General features: G+C 45.4%; 1 protein-coding gene across 2 annotated transcripts in view; it reads right to left on the bottom strand.

Annotated features, from left to right (window-relative positions):
- Nucleotides 1-19,940, bottom strand: part of C7H3orf70 (chromosome 7 C3orf70 homolog) — a 91,094-nt gene extending 71,154 nt beyond the window's left edge. Inside the window, exons 1-2 of one of the 2 annotated variants that reach the window (XM_040439667.1) lie at nt 19,911-19,940; nt 11,902-12,155 (exon numbers count right to left, since the gene is read on the bottom strand). In XM_040439667.1, the coding sequence (XP_040295601.1) occupies nt 11,902-12,085 (184 nt within the window). In that variant the 5' untranslated portion in view covers nt 12,086-12,155; nt 19,911-19,940. The other variant, XM_040439666.1, reaches the window with a different exon arrangement.
- Between the last annotated feature and the right edge of the window lie 1,855 nt (nt 19,941-21,795).

Below are 21,795 nucleotides of genomic sequence, written 5' to 3' on the forward strand. Positions count from 1 at the left end.
CCAGTGAAGTAAATGGGAGCAGCAATGTAGTAACCATTTCCATCCACTGCAAAATGTAGTATCGGCGCTGGAGCTACTGCCAGACTAATTGACAGGGTCTCTGATCCCCACAGATCAGATAGAGATGGCATATCCTGAGCCATATATTTATCGAGTTGACTCTTTGGCTATGCAAGGGATTTGGAGTTCTGTTTCAGAAAATTGGAGTTACAACCACTATAAGGGTTAAAGGGTCACTGAGTTTTCAGAAAACTTTTGATATGTCATTGAGGCATATGAAAGGCTTTGATCGCTGCAGGGCAGGACGCAAGACTGACTCAGAGTCTATGGGCCAGTCTCCTGCAGCAAAGAGCGCTCGATATGAGAGGACTTCTCTCCCCTTGTTCTATTGATCCATGGGGTCTCAGCACTCAGACCCCCACCAATCAAAATTACTATGCCTCTATAACATATCACCTTGGAACCGACCCCGAGTTCGGGAAATGTTTTTTTACAGTACAAATTAATTTATGAAGTTATTGTGCGAAGTCTGGCGAGACTTCGCGAAGCAATAACTTCAGCTCATCGGAGCCAATACATTCTAATACTGTATGGAACTCCTGCTCCGTACAGTATTAGAACTGAGTTTTATGTGAATCGACTTTGTATGTTTCATTCGCTCATCCCTACTGATATCCTATCCTGAGACATCAATATCTTTGCACTGCACAACCCATTTAAGAGGCAGCACTTCTTGAACATAATCTACAATTTGCTGAAAATAAATTCTTAAATACCATCTTAGCACAGGTTGAGTTACTGCTGTTAGACACTGTGGGAGTATTCCGAGCTGAATTCAGGACCGTTGGGGGTGCAATTTTCCCACAGCTTCACTCCCTAATCACCAACACGCTACAGGCTAATTTGAGATCAGTAAGCAAACCATGGAACGCCGTCAACTGCAAAGTACCCGATCTGCGCTTGTACCGTAGCCAGTCCCTGTGTGTGACTATGGTGCTGGTAAAGGAAGAGCCATAAATGCACAATGGGCAGTAAGGGCTGGAAACGTATCTCCTCACAGCCGCCGTTCTCTATTTTTAGTTGGTATAAGGCAGCACATAGCGGTTTAGGTGCAGCTGAAAAATGAAAGAAAATTCCGTTTTACAGCGATTTGACGTGGCTTTGAGATGGGTTGATTGGGTAAATATATTTTTAGGTCAAACGTGAAATAAATGTGTTTTTCACCTGTACAAAATACACAGCCACTTACTGCATCCAAAAACCGTGGCAAATCATAAAACCACAGGCATTTTTTTTTGTTCAGATCCAGTTTTCAGGGATCTGAACAAAATGTGACTATACTCTAAGGCTAGGTCTACACGACGACAATAAGTCGCACGACACATAGGGAACAACTACACTGCAACATTGTCGCACCAATGTCGCGCGACAATTAATGAAAGCCTATGGTGTCGCACTGCGACATGCTGCGACTGTGATGTGACAGTCGCAGAAAAATTCATCTCGAATTGATTTTTTGCGACTGCCGCGTCGCATTCACAGCATGTCGCATGTCACAGTGCGACACCATAGACTACCATTATAAAAATGGACGCGCGACATTGGTGCGACGAATGTCGCCGTGTAGACCTAGCCTAATACAGTGATTGTCAACCTGCGGAATGCGTACCCAAGGGCTACACGTTGCAGGGTGAGGGGGTAGGTGGCACTGCCCTAGCATCCAGTAATGTTTCATTGCTGGTTGCTAGGGCCTCTCGATATTCAGCTGTATCGCCGACCTCAGGACAGCGATACAGTTGGATGCTGAGGCGGGAGCAGTGAACGGTGCAGGCAGTGCAATGACATCATCATCCCTGCGACCACCTGAGCCAAAAGAGGCCTTTGTCCTGCACCGGATCGCAGACAGCAGCATAGAGGTGAGTATTTCAGTTTGGTATTTTCTTTTGGCACCTCAGGGCAGCATAATATTGGGCCACTATGAAGGGGGGGGGGCACATTATTATTACTGGGGGCACTATGGGGATATTCGTACTACTGGCGGAACCATAAGGGTGCATTTTTTTCTATTTGGACACATTATGGGGGCTTTATTACTACAGGCGATACTATAGGGTCATTAGTACTACTGGAAAACTATAGGCAGGAATGATTAATTCTGGGGCATACTATGGTGAGCTTTATTATTACTAAGGGGGAACTTTAGGGAGTATTAGTGCAGCATACGGGTAGGTTACCCGACACTGCTATATTATAATGTGTATCTCCCTTTAAGAAAGTTAGGCCTGTAGCAGGCAATTCATATTCCAGCCAGCAGAGGGAGCCCCCAGTTTAGTATAAATAGGCCAGGGCCTAGCCTAGGGGGAGAGTTGGAAGTTTCTAGTTGAGAGTTAGTTCTGAGAGATTCAGGACTCGGTAACTAGTGCAGAAATTGCACCACTGGTGTGGAGGATCATTCCCACCCAGTTTTCCAGGTCAAGTATACCTGAGGTACTCTAAGTATCAGCCTGTCACTAACAAGTGGGACAAAGAGTGTAACCAGCAAGGCAGTTCGCATATCAAGTATAGAGCCTGTCACCAGGAGAGGAGGAAACCTCTACAAAACCTTTGCTCAAGGGTTATCACTGTGATTTGGGTGTCTGGACCTTGAGAGTATTGCCTACAGCCAGGAACTAAAGCAGGAGAGGAAGTAAGTGTACCCCTGCAGAGAGAATAGTTGCCTGAAGTGTATTGCTGCATTTAGAGTAAGAGGAAAACCCTGATCCTAGGAGGCCTGTCTTGAAGATAGCCTTTTGCGACTGCGAGTAATAGCCTGAACCACTGCTATGACTGTATTGTAACGTGTGGAATATTCTGGAACTGTACTTACTGACTGTTCATCTATCTTCAAATACGTTCAGTAAAGTTATCCTGTTATTCAAATATAAGGATTACTCAATTATTCCACCTGTCACTACACGGTGTGCCACCGTTCAATTGGCACTGGCGTCAAGACATTCATCCCCTACCTGTTCCAGTGCTGACCCGATTGAAGACGACAGTGAGTCCCAGGTTAGTGGGTTGCCCTGCACTACAAAGCACAGCATACCTAAAGCTACACTACTGACCCCCTGGGACACTGCATCGCTCTAAATTGGCGTCACGAACAGGATATACGGAACATTCCTGCGCCATTGCGGATATAAAACTGTGTGCTAAAGACTGCCTTAAAGTGACAAGCCCTAATTGTTTTATTGAAAATTGCTGGGCCCAAAGAACTGTCCTAAGTAGCGGTGTGAAGATAGTGTTTTCTGGACTATTTGCTGCTTGTTTAAGCCACCGTTTGCTGTCAGTGAATAGACAGCGTTTTTGCTAAAGATGGCCGCTGAGCTTGCTTGAATTTACTGCTGCGTCATCTTCATCCTGAATTGGCGGTAAAAGTTGGCGCCTTTTTGCTGAAAAGAGCGGGAAAAGGCTCAATGTCGGCGCCACCGCCCTGTCTGGACATTTGCATGTCTGCAGAAATGGACTCCGCCTCCCCCATACTGGAGTACCTGGGGGGCGGCCTCCCAGTGCAATGAGATGATCTGTCTGAACTTATTGGCGCCACCCTGTCGCTCTCCAGAGAAGGATCGAGCATGTTGCAGAGTGAAGACTGCTCTGCTGGGATGTCTGCGCCTGATCTGTTAAAAATGGACGATGTTGGTGTAGAGCCAGAGGATGCTCCACCGGCCTACTCTCCGGGACCGGAGAGACCCGCCTGCCCACCACCGAGGACGCAACCGGAGACCTACTATGGCTCCTGGAGAGACTTCTTCCAGCCCTCGTTCAAGTGGTCAGCGTTAATGGCAGAGATCCGGGAGGCCGCCATAAAGAAAAATACCAAGTCAAAGATATTCTACAAAGAACTGGCAAAGACTGTTCACGAGCGTCAAACTGACACCCAACCCCGCCTGGAAAGGAGAAAGGGGTTGGTTGTGGCCTTCGACAAGAACCGGGAGAAAACGATCCAAGAAATGGAGAATCTGAAAGGACTCCGCGTTACCCTGGATAATATCCGGAAGGGTAAGAGACCTGATGCGCCACCGGAGCCTGCAGCGGCTGCGTCCGATGCACCATCTACTGTACCTGTGCCGGCGGCGACGGCGGAGGACAGCGATCCTGAGACCGAGAGCCTGGATGACCAGATCGTCCGTCTGGAGGAAAAGTTGCGGGAGTTACGCAGAATTGCCACCGCCAGGATACAGACGCCACCTAAGAAGGAAGAGGTAAGGGTACCTGTCCCTACCGGCCGGCCACCTTCTGCCACCACAGCTGCGTTGAGGCCCCCAAGAAGGCCCTCTCACCCTGTGACTTGCTGCGCAGAGCCCACCGGACCGCTTGCGGCGGCGGTACCTAGGCAAGCACAACCTGCGATTGTTATCCCTGCACAGGTGCGGTCAGCAACTGTTATCACCCCTAGGCCTATGGGGCCAATACCTATTAGGGGTCCCTTCATGCTGCAGCTGCCCCCTAATACCGTGTTGTGGGCACATCCGCCTGTGGAAGATTATTACAGGCCTCATTTGCCAACAGAGCCAGGGAAATGCCAGGTGATTATGACATGCCCCTGTGAATTGGCCTGCAAGGCCGTTGATTTATTGCTTTCATCAAGGGACCTCATTGCTGAGAATTTAACCCTTCCAGGACAGGAGTCCTTTGTTTTTGGTCCTTTGTTGCTACCGCCAGTCACCCACGGCTCAGTGGTGGTGGTCACCCACTGAAATAAAAATGTCAGCAAAACCATCTTGTTTACAGGACCTCCTGCCTGTTTCTGCCTGTTTCTACGATCTCACACCAAGTTGTGCCTATTTTTGTTGCACCTTTAACCCCCTTTTCAGGTTGATTAAGGGTATTACAGAACTTGTTTTTATATTATGCCATTTGAAAAGTGTGGGCTATCTTTTATGTGCTGTCATTTTATTGTGCAACTGAATTCCAAGGACACGTGCCCAGTGATAGACTCAAAAGTACCTGAGCCTCTGAGATATTGCTCTTTTAAAGAAATGTGCCCAGAGATGGACTCCACTGTAAGCGAGCCTCTGTGATTTGCTACCTTGCCTTGCTGGTGAAAGACACTCACTCAAAATAAGAAAGGAACCTGGGTACGGACTCATATTTGTTCCTTGAGCCTCCAAAAACTTTTAAATTGTTTACATTTTTCTGCTGTTCTATTAAGGACAATTTGCACTTATAGACTATCCTGGTAATAATGCTACGCTGCGCCAGGTCAGCGCCCCTGTTCCCTCACACTATCCTGAGAGAAGAGAACGACGCCCCTTTTTACCGTCACTTGTTCCTAAGCCAGTGGAACTGCCTGATTTATACATATAATGTATTTCTGCAAATGTAGATGTATTTTTCCTGCTTTGCATTATTTTTTCTTTTTTCAGGTGCAGTATCCAGCTGGGCAGGGCCCCTCCATGTTGCGAAGAGGTCGGGCAACGTTATAGCGTGGTGGTATGTAGTGTCCCACTAGATTGGCGTGGGCACTACACAAGGGTCAATTGGTGTGCGCGTTACTCCTACTCACAAGGGACAGTAAAGTTATATTTAAGTGTGCATTTAATGTATTTTCTAATGTGTTTTTATATGCAATGTTCCCCTGTATGATGCAGTTGCAGGCCTAGTTGGGTGTAGTTAGACATCCCAGACACTAGAGGGAGATAGGGAGCCCCTAGTATAAATGTCCAGGCCCAGACAGGGAGAGGGGTTCAGAGTCAGGAGTCTGCAGAGACAAGTTAGAAGGCACCAGCCAGTGATATGCTGAGGGCCTCCTCCTGACATGCAGCTAGAGAGCCCAGGATTCTAGTTGTTACCAGGGGGCTAGTAGAGGGATCCTAGCCTACCTGTGGATCAAATGAGCCTCAGTTAGCTCAGAAGATTACCCCAGTAGTAGGAATGGACCTCCTGGGAGAAACCTGCAGCTTCCCAACCAAGCAAGGATAATACAAGTCAGATAAGTAACCTGATGGGCAGAGGATCTATAAAGTAAAGAGCAAGGGTCAATACTGGAGAGAGAATTTATATACCAAGGATTAAAGCCAGTATTTAGGCATCCGGGCCTTGGGATCCAGCCAGCTAGAATAGCTGAAGGGGATAGAGCAGCATTGCACTGCAAAGCATTAACCGTTGTGTCCTCCAAGTATCTTGCATGATTACTACCTGCCACCATCTAAAGTCTACCTGCTTGTGAAGTATTGTTCAAGGGACTGCATTATCATCACTATCAACTATAACTGTATGTACAAAGTTGGACTGTGTTCATCAAGTAAAGAAACGTTTGGTTTATCCACTGAGTACTCAGTTATTCCTCCTATAAAATCGGTGTGCCACCGTTAACGGCACTGGCGTCACGAATCCAAAAGGGACCTTGCCCCAGGCACTTAAAATACCTGTAACATCCAGGGCACCTCACACAACATCAGGCCTGGTCCCCATATACCGAGTGTGCCCCAGAGGAACTGTGTCTACCTCTCTTTCACTGCTGCATGCCTGCCCAGGGTTCTCCAAATACAGTGAGCAACCCTCGATTGCCCATAACCGTGATCTCACTTCGCTATACCCTGCAGGTCTGGCGTGCTGCATTAGTACTACTGGGAGCACTATAAGGGGGCATATTAACTACCGGGGACACTGTAGGTCTTTAATACTACTGGAGGCATTATGGTGGGCTTTGTAACTACCGACAGGCACTGTGGTACACTATTACTACGGAGGGCACTATGGTGGGTTTATTACTACTGGCGGTCCTATCGGCAGCCATTATTACTTGGGTGCACAATAAGAGCATTATGGTGGGCTCCACTACTACTATGGCACTATAGGGGGGAATTATTACTACTGGGGACATTATTATAGGCTTTATTACTACTAGAGGACTATAACTAACATGATTACTACTATGTGGGTATTATTAATTCTGGGACACAAAGGGGACGTTATTACTATTGGGAGCACTGTAAGGGCACTCTGGGAGAGAAGTATTACTATTAGTGGTACTTTTGGGAGCACAATTACTGGCATCCTGGTTCAGTATCAGCTTACAACAATTATTTAGGGGGGGGGGGGGGGGGACGGACGACAAAGTTTATGGCACCATTACTGTCAGAGGCACTATTTGCTGGGTGTCCAGGAGACAGTGCTGAATGTAAGAGGCATGTATTACTGCATTCTCTTGTATGTTTGGTAGTGCAGAATGTAATTAAAAAAATATTAGTTATCCATCATGGGTCCTAATAAGGCGTCTGTCACTCTGATAGAAAGTTGCTGTCTGTGCTATGCTTTTTGTCAAATCTGAAGGAACAGCTCACAGTGCTTCGTACAGAGCTTATGACAGCGGCATGAGAATAGCCTTATTGTGTTAACATTAATCACTGTTGACTTCCTTGGGGGTACTCGGTACAAACTACTTGTCACTAGGGAGTACTTGGTGTGAAAAGGATGAAAACCACTGCTGTAACACTCTAGACAGTAATGGGGGTTTACGTTCCTCTCTGCATTTCTGTTAAACGGCATACTGTGAGAGGGAAGCAGAATCGGCACTATGGGATGAGTGACTGGCAGGAAACATTACAAGAGCCCATTCTGAAAGCAGACAAGGAAAAGCTCATATGTTGAGAACATGACAAGAACTTTGGCGTGGACTCTGCAGCAAAATCCTCATCGAAATGTGCTAATGTTCTGTATCTCTTACAAGTGAATATATATTTTTTCCTTTCTAAAAGCATACCCTTTGAAAAAAAGATTATTGCGGAAAGAAAAAATTTAATAACAACAAGCATGCACAACAAGGATTCTGGAAGGAACCGCCACGGCTTAGACCGCTGAAGAGAGTCAATCCTTGGGTGGATCTAAGGGCACATCTACAACATAAAACCAAGCGTCAGATTTCTGCCGCAGATTCTCTTCGGATATGGCATAGGCAAATTCTCAAATGTGAACATAGCCTCAAACGATACAGTTACAGGGACCTTACAAAGGGATGGAAAGATATTCAAATAATACAGGTTAGATTGTATACATAGGCTTTTCGTGTGTCTGATAAATCTGCTTTTAAAAAAATTATAAAAACATAATTCAACTACATTATTTGCAAACAGCGCTGCTGGAATATCTCATTTCCAAGAAAAAAAAAAATGCAAGGCTAAATTACATACGTTCAGCATCTTCTTCCAGTAAGTTTGTTAGGAAAACATGATCTTTTAACAGGCAGCATTAAGGTTGCAAATGGATGGGAGAGACTAATGGAATCCATTTGTTTCAGCTAAAGATTTTCTGTCATCTCCGGAATTTCCCATCACCCTCCCATTTATGTTAACCCACTCTGAGAAGTCATATCATAATAACGTTCCTGCACTGGATACTCAACTTGTATAAAAAAAAAAACACACCAAAGCCAAACTACTTTCTGGAGCTGGACAATAGACAATTAAACAACACAATACTAAATGTAAAAATAAGTAACAATACAATACTGAATATAAAATAAATAATACTAAGTGTAAAAAGAATTAACAACACTATACTAAATTTAAAAATAAGTAACTAGCGTTGAGCGAACTTCTGTTTTCAAGTTCGGCGTACAAGGTTCGGGTTATCTAAGAATTCCGTTACGGATTACGCTACCATGGACCCTAACTTAGGGTCCGTGGTAGCGGAATCCATAACGGAATTCTCAGATAACACGAACCTTGTACGCCGAACTTGAAAGCAGGAGTTCGCTCAACGCTAGTAACACAATACTAAATGTAAATATTGGCAACAATACCATACTGAATATAAGAATAAATAATACTACTTAAGTGTAAAAAGAATTAACACTATACTAAATGTAAAAATAAGTAACAACACAATACTGAATGTAAATATTGGTAACAATACCATACTGAATATAAGAATAAATAATACTACTTAAGTGTAAAAAGAATTAACAACACTATACTAAATGTAAAAATAAGTAACAACACAATACTGAATGTAGAAATAAATAATGCTAAGTATAAAAAGAATTAAACACAATATAGTTATAACATAATAATATATGCAAAAAAAAGAAGATAAAACACAGCAACATTTGACATTTTTTGCTCCTATGAAACCTAAAACTGCCCTGATCTGAAAAGCCTATTTACTGCTAGAATCTAAGCTCTTAAGGGTGTGCAGAATAATGTTGCAAATGTCCTGGGTTAACCCCTTCTCATTTATAGATAGCTTTATAATACAGTAAAACGGCATAATACTAAACCATTGATTCTGGTAATGCGCCCAGTGTTTCCTAGCTGCTCTGAAAACTGGGCACATATGGCATGCTTGTCACTCAGCAATGAACAGAGAGCCATATGTAGCGTGGGAGTCCTGATCACTACACGATATCGGAGAGCCCCCACTGCAATCCTTTATTACTGTGGAATTCAGATATTTTTGTAATAGATATATATATATATATATATATATATATATATATATATATATATATCTTATACACACACACACACGTGCATACATACACGTTTTACCAGTCATTTGGTAAAAATCATTCTAGATATTCAATATGCAATACAGCATATGTATGTGATCATGCAGTACGGAAAAAGGAGTGGGAGCTGCCAGATATGTCTGAGCCACATTACTTTACCTATACTATATTCCAGACATAAAAAGCTGTGGCATGACATTAAATGCTCTAATATAGAACTATTCCCACCAACTATTTCCGAGCAGAACAATTCATGACCTAGGGACGAGTGTACATGTAAGTCTCTGTTCACACTCTTATTTCATAGAATACATGATGAATCAGTTTTACATTACAAAGGATGAAAAAACACCTACACAATGAAAGTTTGTTATAATTGTATCCATTTAGGTAATTCTGCGCACAGCAGGTACAATGTATCAGCACGGCATTGTTCAATACAATGTGTACAATTGTAGTAAGCCTCGACTGTCATCATTCAGACTTATGGACTACATGAATATAACTGTCATACTGCCACGCTGGCCACGTATGGTCAACTACTTGCGCACACCATGTATGTAATCACCAAAGCTGACAAAAATATAACTTCCAGTAAAAGGTGACACATTTAGTTCCCTGTCCCCTTATCGCTCATACTGTATTAGTCAATATTAATGCAGCACAAGTAAAGGGTCTGTTTCAGGACCTGCATGTCATTTAGCCTGCTTCTCCATCTCATCTGAGACATTGGTGGCATATCGCCAGGATATTCAACCAATGTCAGATAGGTGGATGTCCCACCTCTCCAGAATAGGACCCTCGAAGTGAGCGGAGAGCAGCTGTGCATGTGCACCCACCCTCCATAAATTTTTATGAGACTGGCAAAAATAGCCGAGCACCGGCTCGGCTATCTCCAGCAGTCCCACAGAAGTGAACGGAGTGGTGGCTGCGCTTGGGCAGTGCGCTCTTCATTAACTTCTATGCGACTTCCGAAAATAGTTGAGCGCACTAACTCAGCTATTTTCGGAATTACCATAGAAAGGAATAGAGAGCAGACCGAGCATATGTAGTGCACTTTCCTTCACTTTCGAGGGGGCCGTTCTGGAGATAGGTGCAGGTTCCAGAGGTTGGACCTCCACATATCTGACATTGGTGGAATATCCTAGCGATATGTCCCTAATGTCTCAGAGGAGACAACCCCCACAATCATTTCGGTGATATAGTGTAGTGACAGGGATACATTTTTGTTATATACTTCATTAGGGAAAGATTTTTTTGTACTAGAAAAGAGTCTTCTTAGCAAAGCTCTAACATTGTTGTTGCTAAGGAAGAGTCGGTCTTCAGTCTATCACTGCCCATCACCCTGCCTATCTGACACAGGTGTCTTCAGCACTCAGTAGAACTCAAGACTGAAGACAGGTTCTCCTGAAGACTCTTCAAACCGGAATGGCAGTTACACTCGATAAAGCGTTTTCCTGACAACTTGTATGATTATTATTATTATTAATTTGAAAGCACCAATAATTCCATGGCACTGTATATCAAGAGGGGGGGTTACACCTACATAATAGAAAAAAATACAGTAAACAAGAAACTATTGACTGGTACAGAGGGAGAGAGGACCCTGCCCACAAGAGCTTACAATCTTGCAGGTCCTCTATTAGTCAGAATTGTACAAGTTTAAAAACCACAGGCCGCAGCCCGGCAAACATGCCATGAGGCCACCAGACAATAACTACAGCATGCTGCGGTTTTTGTCCGGCCGCCTCTTGGCTTGTTTTCACTGTGCTGCGGCCCCAATTATAGTGAATGGTGCCGGAGTGGACTTCCAGCAGCACGGTGGGCTAGCCTTAGCACAGATCCAGCAGGCTGTTCCCCCTCCGGAACAGCCTGCCGGACCCTGCTACTGCAAGTGTGAAAGTAGCCTTATTGTACTTGTTTTTTATACCCCTTTTCATATGTATAGCGCCATGTAATGAATGGCACTTTAATAATAAATAATGATAATATATTACTGCTGATGGCATACCTAGCAAGTAAGAATTATTCGGTAATTATATATTTTTCTCTCACTATCCTGACTATACTGTACCTCTTGATGCCAGCTTCTCACTAATGAAAGTAATAAAACATATATACCATTCTATTAGTCGTGAACAGCCTGATATACGGGGTAAATGTGTTTCTGAAGTAGGAGATGCATTATTTCATGACTGTGTAAACCTATTGAGAAAAGTACGGTAGTCAGAATGCCTTAAAAAATTACAAGCAACCCAACATTATTTTATCTATTTGTCCATTTGGGGGAGGGGGCATTTTTATGGGTGCTTGATATAGACTATACAACACCAGTTACCTTTTACAGAACTGCCTTTTAGCCATGCACATGACAAAGTACAATAAACTAAACTATAAAGTGGACTTACAGTGGCACCAGCCCAAGTGACAGCACCAATGGAGTCTGAAGCACTTGCCATGACTGTGGGTGGCACAGATGGACAGTCCATCACAGGGCTTGAAATCCGGTCTTCCTGCACAGCTCCTGGCCAAAGCTTGCGCTTCGTCCACCTTGTCATTCTTCAGGCACTTATGGGCAGCTGTGGCTGTCATCTCTGCCTGGAAGCCTCTTCGGAGGCAGGAGAGATGTGCCGGGAGCTGGGTGAACACAGGATGCCTGAAACTGGAAGGAAATACTCTGTGAGTGCAAATCCATTGAGACAAGTCACACCACGGTGATACAGATTCACTGACGGGCAGAATACTAAGCCCATAGCCAACAGATAGTACTACTTTCTCATTCCCACTGTCACTAGAAGACATATCCCCCTCTCGCGCTGCACTAGAAGGCATCTCTTGGATGACTTTTGAAGACACTTTCCTGCTCTAGAACCCTATTACTGAGAATGAAGGAAGAAGTCAGCATGAAGATATGGAAGACAGCGAGTAGTTGCCTCGTTTATCCAATCCTCACAGTGACAACTGCTGTCAGCATACAACACAAGAAGCAAAAATAATCCACGATATCTACACCATATACAACATGACCAAAAGCACAACAAATCTAGGAGAATTCTGGATTGAAATGAAGTCGTATTATATGGGGCACATAACTGGATCTTCATAATGATTATTTTGTTTAGGTTTACAATTATTCTGTCTTTGCTATAAAGAAAATCCTCTCTCATTCCCGGTGAGCTAGTGCTTATAAACCGCAGCTAAACTGAACGAGCCGAGCTGCAGTAAAACGTTAGAAGAGGGGCAAAAAGGTGAGAAGGCAGGAGGTGCCCTGCAGATAACGCATGAAGCTGCTGTTACTGATCATCGCTGTGCCCTACAGGAATAGAGAGAAGAGGCCAACTCTGAAGAAAGCACATAGCAAGTCAGGGTGATGGTGGCATCGTGGCTTCTGTTATAAAATGGAAAGAACAAGAGTCACCAGCAGTGCCCAATAGACCCCAATGATTAATAATGGGGTCTTTCCTGTTCTATCATAGAGTCCATTGTTTTGACAATAAAAAAAATATAATAGTTCTGTAATGCAGGTGTTAACAAAACCGTAAAGGGCTTGTCTCACTTCAGCAAGTGGCATTTATCATGTAGACAAAGTTAATACAAGGCACTTACTAATGTATTGTGGTTCTCCATATTGCATCCCTTGCTGGCTTGATTCATTTTTCCATCACATTATACATTGCTCCTATCCAGGGGTTACAACCACCCGGCAATCCCCCAGTGGTGGTCGTGCTTGCACACTATAGGAAAAGGACTATGCGCACTCCCACAGTCCTGGCCACCAGAGGGGCTGGCACTTTGTCCTATAGTCTGCAAGCACGACCACCACTGATGGATTGCAGGGTGGTCGTAACCCCTGGATATGAGCAGTGTATAATGTGATCGAAAAATGAATTCAGCCAGCAAAGGAGACAATATGGACAATCACATTACATTAGTAAGTGCCTTGTATTAACTTTCTCTACATGATAAATGACGCGTAATTACATCTCAGCCGTCCCATTCACTTCTTTGGGACGGCTATTTCCTATTCAAGTGTATACTACAGAGCCGTCCTATAGAAGTGAATGGGATGGCTGAGATGTAATTACGCGGCTCAGTGCTGCGGTTGGGACGATGAGCAGATAAATAATGAAGAGAAGGCAGTGCTCGTACGAGTGCGGCCTTTTCTTCAAACAGCTGATCGGTGGGGGTGCTGGGAGTCGGAATCCCGCCAATCTGATATTGATGACCTATCCCGAAAATAGGTCATCAATAAAAGTAAAGCGGACTACCCCTTTAAGGGTAAAGCACTAAGCCAAACCTGTCAGTGACTTGTCTCCAGTCGGCCGTTGTGACAGATCCATCACTGACTGTACAATAGACCTGATGGTCCCTTGTAACTTTCTATCCACTGAAATCACTGGAATTATGTGACGGCTGCAGTTTTGCCACAAGCTTACTAAGAACCGCAGCCAACCTCATGCCGCCATAGAGCCAGAACTACATTTAGGCCCCTAAAAAATAATTCTGCTGCATATCGGTACTAGGCTGTAACCATATCTGTCTGGGCAACGGGAGCAGCAAGAAGTGGGTGACAACCCAGGACTTCGAGTGAACTGCCCTCAACGTCACCTAGCAACCACACACCCTGATATGAGGCTAGATATACATAGGTAAGTTCATTAACCGATTCTTTATATAACTCAGAAAACAAGACCTGACGAGCAGTCCCCTAAATACACCCACTACGAGACCACTGATTATTATATTCCTGTCACATAAGGCTACTTTCACACTAGCGGCACGGACCTGTCGGATCCGTCCTGCCTCTTGTGAACGTGTGCCCCCGGACTGCCGCTCCGTCCCCATCGACTATAATGGGGGCGGGGGCAGAGTTCCGGCGGAGGCACAGCGAGAGGCTGCCGGAGTAAAACTACGACATGTCCGACATTTACTCCAGCAGCCTCTGGGGACGGAGGGGCAGTCCGGGGGCAAGCGGTCACTAGCGGCAGGACGGATCCGACAGGCTGTTCACCTGCCGGAGGTTCGTGCCGCTAGTGTGAAAGTAACCTAAGACGTGATAGCCAATTTTATATCATACAAGTTGAATAAACTAACTAATAAAGACCAAGGGAGGGATTTGTCAAACTGGTGTAAAGTAGAACTGGCTTAGTTGCCCATAGCAACCAGATTCAACCATTCATTTTCCACCCAAATTTTGGGTGATTTGATTGCAGATCTATCGTCCACTAATGAGAACTGCTGTGAATTTGTCTAGGAGTTGTGGACCTTAGGGTCGGTTCTGTTTCTTTTCAACATGGCAGCCTATGGATGAGGTATGCACTGTATGGTATACGTCAGGAGATTTGTCCGATATATATGCTGAACAATGACAATTAGGCCCCTTTCACACGAGCGAGTATTCAGCGCGGGTGCAATTCGTAATGCGAACACATTGCACCCCACCGAATCCAGACCCATTCATTTCAATGGGGCTGTGTACATGAGAGTTGGTTTTCACGCATCACTTGTGTGAAAAATCGCAGCACGTTCTATATTCAGCGATTTTCACGCAACGCTGGCCCCATAGAAGTGAATGGGTCTGCGTGAAAATCGCATCGCATCCGCAAGCAAGTGCGGATGTGATGCATTTTTCACGGATGGTTGCTAAGAGAGGTTGTTTGTATACCTTCAGTTTTTTTATCACGCACGTGCAAAACGCATTAAATCGCATTGCACCCGCTCAATAAAAACTGAACGCGATCGCAGACAAAACTAAATGAACTTGCTTGCAAAATCGCACATTTTTTCACTGATCGCATCTGCAACGCATCCGGACCTATTCCGGCAAGGGGCCTTAAAGGGTTTTCCAGGCTCCCTATTCTGATGACGTATCCAATCAGTGAGGGTCCGACACCCCGTACCCCCATCCATCAGCCATTACCTGCAGCTTCCAGCACTGGAACCAGCAAGCACAGCTCAGCTCAAAATGTGGTGGCTGTGTCAGGTGACTGCAGCTCATGAAGTGAATGGCGGCGGACTGCAGTAACCAGAACGGCCACTACATTTTGAGCGGAGCTGTGCTTCCTGTTCCCTTCAAAGTGCTGGTTCCAGCTAGGCTTGAGCAAATGGAGTTTCGGATCATAGATCCGAAGTCCATTCGTTCAAAAACATTGTTTTTAATGCAGTTTCCGTACAGCATTCAAATGTATTAGCTCGTATTGCCCGAAGTCGAACGAGTGTTAAAAACAAAGTTTTTGAATAAATAGATTTCGGATCTATGATCCGAAGCTCCATTCGCTCAAGCCCAGAGCGCCAGAGGCTGCAGGTAATGGCTGATGGGTGGAAATGCCATCACTGATCAGATATTAATGACCTACCCTGAGACGCCTGGAAAACCCCTTTAAAATTGGGTCAGTAGACCATTAGGCCTGTGCTTCTAGGGACGAAGACTTTCGTACATACGCCACAATTTTATTACTGTGGCGTATAGGTCAGGATAGGTCATCAGTATCTGATTGGCAGGGTCCAACATCCAGGACCCCGCCGATCAGCTGTATGAGAAGGCACCGATGCTCCTGTGAGCGCCGCAGCCTTTTCCTTGCTCACCAAGCACAGCGCCGTACACTGTATAGCTCAGCCCCATGACCCATGAACGCGTCGTCACTGGCCATGAACGCGTCGTCACTGGCCTAGGGAAAGCAGCGAGAAGACCGCAGCGCTACTGCGAGTGTCGGTACCTTCTCAAACAGTTGATCGGCAGGGGTCCTGGGTGTCGGACCCCCAACAATCAGGTACTGATGACCTATCCTGAGGACAGGTCATCAGTATTAAAATCTCAGAAAACCCCTTTAACCTCTGGAGCGGAGGAAGTGGTCCACATGAAAGGACTGTTTCTGAGGCCGTTCACAGAGCTGTACTGTTCCCAGCATTGCTGTGTGCATGAGCCCTAAGGGGGTCTCCCATACATCTGCAGCATGTGCTTACATCTTTACCAACCCCATTCAGACATCTAGAACAGTCACAGAAATGTCTGCAACAAATCTGCTGCATGTGAACATTCCCTAAATAAGTTGTACCAAATTAGGCCATACATGATGATCTATTCTAAACTGATTAAGGGGGTTCAATGTCCACCTCACAGAGATGGCACATTGCTAGGATATGCCACCACTTTATGACTGAGGAAGTCTGAGTGCCGAATCAGAGCTGTGGCCGTTCACAGGATCAGTGGGGGTCCCAAAGGTCGGACTCCACCGAACATAAAGGGATGGCATATCCTAGAGAAATGCCATCACTTTATGAGGTGCGGCCACCCCTAAAATCAGTTGAAGAGGAGCTGTCCCCTCTCCTGACATGTCTGTATTAGTAACTACTTGCATTCCCCATGTTAGGTTACTTTCACACTCGCGTTTTGGCTTTCTGTTTGTGAGATCCGTTCAGGTCTCTCACAAGCGGTCCAAAACGGATCAGTTTTGCCCTAATGCATTCTGAATGGAAAAGGATCCGCTCAGAATGCATCAGTTTGCTTCCGTTCCGCCTCCATTCCGCTCTGGAGGAGGACACCAAAACGCTGCCTGCAGTTTTGGTGTCCGTCTGATGAAACTGAGCCAAACGGATCCGTCCTGGCACACAATGTAAGTCAATAGGAATGGATTTTCACTGATACAATCTGGCACAATAGAAAACGGATCCGTCCTCCATTGACTTTCAATGGAGTTCATGACAGATCCGTCTTGGCCATGTTAAAGATAATACAACCGGATCCGTACTGAACGGATGCAGACGGTGGTATTATCTGAACGGATCCGTCTGTGAAGATCCATGACGGATCCACACCAAACGTGAGTGTGAAAGTAGCCCAATAACAATTCTGTGTAGGGTCAGTCCCCTGTTATTTCTACTAAAAGTTTACTAATTAATTGTCAGCAGTTTGTAGTAAAGGTACAGATGGGTGTTACCAGTTGGTAATGTGTTCCACAGTCTGACACTACCAGCCCTGATTAGACAAGGTCAAACACACCCGCTGCTGGTAACACCCAGCAGTACCTTTACTGCAGACTGCTGGCAATTTATTTCTAAACTTCTAGCAGGAATAATAGAGGAATGGCACAACATAGAGTCATAAGAATAGATGCTCCAGAATTGTTATTACAGGGGGAATTCAAGTAGTTTCTAAAACTGACATTTCAGGAGAGTAAAGGGGTTGTCCAGGCTTTTTCTATTGATGATCATCAGTATCAGACCGGCGGGGGTCTGACACCAGGCACCTCCGACGATCAGCCGCATGAGAAGACAGCGCGCGCAGTGCGCACGTGCCGTCTCCCTTCTCTCTTCCTGTCCGCTGCTGCTGTCTATGGACAGAAGAGGTGAACAGGAAGAGAGACGGGAGACGGCAAGTGCGCGCCATCTCCTCAAACAGCTGATCAGTGGAGGTGCCTGGTGTCTAACCCCTGCTGATCTGATACCAATGACCTATCCTGAGGGTAGGTCATCAATGGGAAAACCCTGGACAACCCCTTTAAGACCCTCATGGACCCCGATATATAGTGTATATAAGCACCGTAGTGCTTCTGTGGCCTTCCGCTCCGTATCTTCTGGAATGCGGATTCATTCAAGTGAATGGGTCTGCACCAGTGATACGGTGCGCACACGGCTGCTGCCCATATACCGCGGACCCACTGTTTGCGGGCATGAGCCCTTACATGCAGATTTCTCCTGTGGATTTGTCTCAAGGTTCACCCTACACAGCGATATCCAAGCATGAACTGACATTCTGTGAATCTGCAATCTTTCCTGTACAGTCAGCAGTCAGGTAACGCTTTGCAATTGTCAAATAAAAGTTGCACCTACAACCTCAAAAAAATAAAAATAATAATTATAACATTTCTAAACACCCATCAGACTCACCGCCCTGACACAGTATACAACACTTCTAGTCTAGATTTGGCGCGTGGAAAGCCACTCACATGCATGCCATGGATTTGTTTAGATTTCTGCAAAAATCGGCCAAGTGTGAACATGCCCTAAGGCAACAAAACCTTATGCGCCAGCCTCATGCACAAACAGTGCCCGTCTCAGGCAGTTCAGGAGAATTAGACAGCGCCCAACTAGACAATGCTTACACCGACGTCCCTCAAAAACCTTCCGCAAAACTTTCATCATCTGATCGGTGGGAGGCAGGGTCTCCACTACAATATCTTTTTGGAATGGTGGAGATCTGGAGGTTGGTGCTCCCAGTCTCAGTGCTTGTTTCTAGTAGACGGGCATGTATGTCTGCGGATTGTATCCGTCCACTTGGGCGCTGACCTAGACAACTCTGACATGTGAAGAACTGAGGAACCAAGAATCATTTTTCATGATGGTCCAAATCTTTCAGCCAACGGACCAGATTCCTACAGGTTATAACTAGAAATGTGTGTTGGTAAAGACGCCAATTCTCAGGCTGAAGATCAGACAGAGGATGCCCACAGCACCTACAGCCAGGGGTAGACCCCACTAGCCCTGTCTGTCCAGGGGGCAATGAATCTCTGAACACTTCCAAAACCAAAAACCAGAACTATTAGCAAAAGCAGCAGACACAAGTAAAAGGGAAGGCTCCCTACATAACGCCAGCCCATCCGCTGCTAACGCCCTGAATCGGGTCACCCACAACACGCTTCCTTTTAAAACAGTTGCGTAATTAGAGGGCAGACACAATTCCATAATCAGCCGCAGATTGTCACCAGCAGAACGACATCCAGCCCTGGGCATCGCTCGCTGACCCTAAATGTAGGAGAGAACAATGGTGCCTAGCAGAGGAGCCCGGGGAGAAGTGGGCACCCTCCATCCACCCACTGTACCCATGGGCACACCAGATCCGCCCGCTGCACACAAGTATGGTCTTATCCGGCTGTAGAGGCATGACAATTATTAACTCTTAATGGTCCTGCAGGGTTATTTTATAGTTCCAAATTCCCAGCAAGTCCCATAAACAGACTGGCGGTAATGATATAAGGGATCTGCACACATCTGCTGATTGCCCATCAGTCAGGACCAGTCCGCCCGTCAGAAATCACAGCACAAAAGTCTAACACCCTAAAAATAAATCATAAGATTCATGGATCCACAGACAGCATGACTGGGGTCCACACAAATGCACAAGTCACACATAAAGCTGAGGACTGTGCAGGGAATACACAAAGTGACCAAACTCTCACCGGTATCACCCGGACGGGTGTGGGGGCGCCGGGTGAGGCAGGACATCCGTGGCCAGAAAGCTCCTCTGATTCCCCAGGGTGCGCTCAACTTCCCAGCACTGGGATCCCTCAGCCACAATGTGCTCCGGCTCTACAGCACAGGCAGCGGTGCATCCCCGGTGCAGGGCAGTCTTCCTCCCGCTATGTGTGACAGCACCGAGGACAATAGCGGCGGACACCGTCTCTCCACACCGGCCACTCACCAATGAAGTTCCGGCCGCTCCTCTCTCTGTACCCAGCTCAGTGTGTGGAAGGGAGACGGCACTGCGCATGCGCCACATCCCCTCCTCAGACAAAGTGACAGCAGCCAGCTGAGGAGAGTGACGGGCACAGAGCGCTGGCGGCTGTCACACGTACAGTGCTATATACAAATACATGGAGACTGTCACACGTGTGTACACACAGTGCTATATACAAATACATGGAGACTGACACACGTGTGTACACACAGTCCTATATACAAATACATGGAGACTGTCACACGTGTGTGCACACAGTGCTATAGAAATACATGGAGACTGTCACACGTGTGTACACACAGTGCTATATACAAATACATGGAGACTGTCACACGTGTGTACACACAGTGCTATATACAAATATATGGAGACTGTCACACGTGTGTACACACAGTCCTATAGAAATACATGGAGACTGTCACATGTGTGTACACACAGTGCTATAGAAATACATGGAGACTGTCACACGTGTGTACACACAGTGCTATAGAAATACATGGAGACTGTCACACGTGTGTACACACAGTCCTATATACAAATACATGGAGACTGTCACACGTGTGTACACACAGTCCTATATACAAATACATGGAGACTGTTACACGTGTGTACACACAGTGCTATATACAAATACATGTAGACTGACACACGTGTGTACACACAGTCCTATATACAAATACATGGAGACTGTCACACGTGTGTACACACAGTGCTATATACAAATACATGGAGACTGTCACACGTGTGTACACACAGTGCTATATAAATACATGGAGACTGTCACACGTGTGTGCACACAGTGCTATAGAAATACATGGAGACTGTCACACGTGTGTACACACAGTGCTATAGAAATACATGGAGACTGTCACACGTGTGTGCACACAGTGCTATAGAAATACATGGAGACTGTCACACGTGTGTACACACAGTCCTATATACAAATACATGGAGACTGTCACACGTGTGTACACACAGTACTATATACAAATACATGGAGACTGTCACACGTGTGTACACAGTGCTATATACAAATACATGGAGACTGTCACACGTGTGTACACACAGTCCTATAGAAATACATGGAGACTGTCACATGTGTGTACACACAGTGCTATAGAAATACATGGAGACTGTCACACGTGTGTACACACAGTGCTATAGAAATACATGGAGACTGTCACACGTGTGTACACACAGTCCTATATACAAATACATGGAGACTGACACACGTGTGTACACACAGTCCTATATACAAATACATGGAGACTGTCACACGTGTGTACATACAGTGCTATATACAAATACATGGAGACTGTCACACGTGTGTACACACAGTGCTATATACAAATACATGGAGACTGTCACACGTGTGTACACACAGTGCTATATACAAATATATGGAGACTGTCACACGTGTGTACACACAGTCCTATAGAAATACATGGAGACTGTCACATGTGTGTACACACAGTGCTATAGAAATACATGGAGACTGTCACACGTGTGTACACACAGTGCTATAGAAATACATGGAGACTGTCACACGTGTGTACACACAGTCCTATATACAAATACATGGAGACTGTCACACGTGTGTACACACAGTCCTATATACAAATACATGGAGACTGTTACACGTGTGTACACACAGTGCTATATACAAATACATGTAGACTGACACACGTGTGTACACACAGTCCTATATACAAATACATGGAGACTGTCACACGTGTGTACACACAGTGCTATATACAAATACATGGAGACTGTCACACGTGTGTACACACAGTGCTATATAAATACATGGAGACTGTCACACGTGTGTACACACAGTGCTATAGAAATA

Source organism: Bufo bufo, chromosome 7 (assembly GCF_905171765.1).
Source record: "Bufo bufo chromosome 7, aBufBuf1.1, whole genome shotgun sequence".
Lineage (NCBI taxonomy): Eukaryota > Metazoa > Chordata > Amphibia > Anura > Bufonidae > Bufo > Bufo bufo.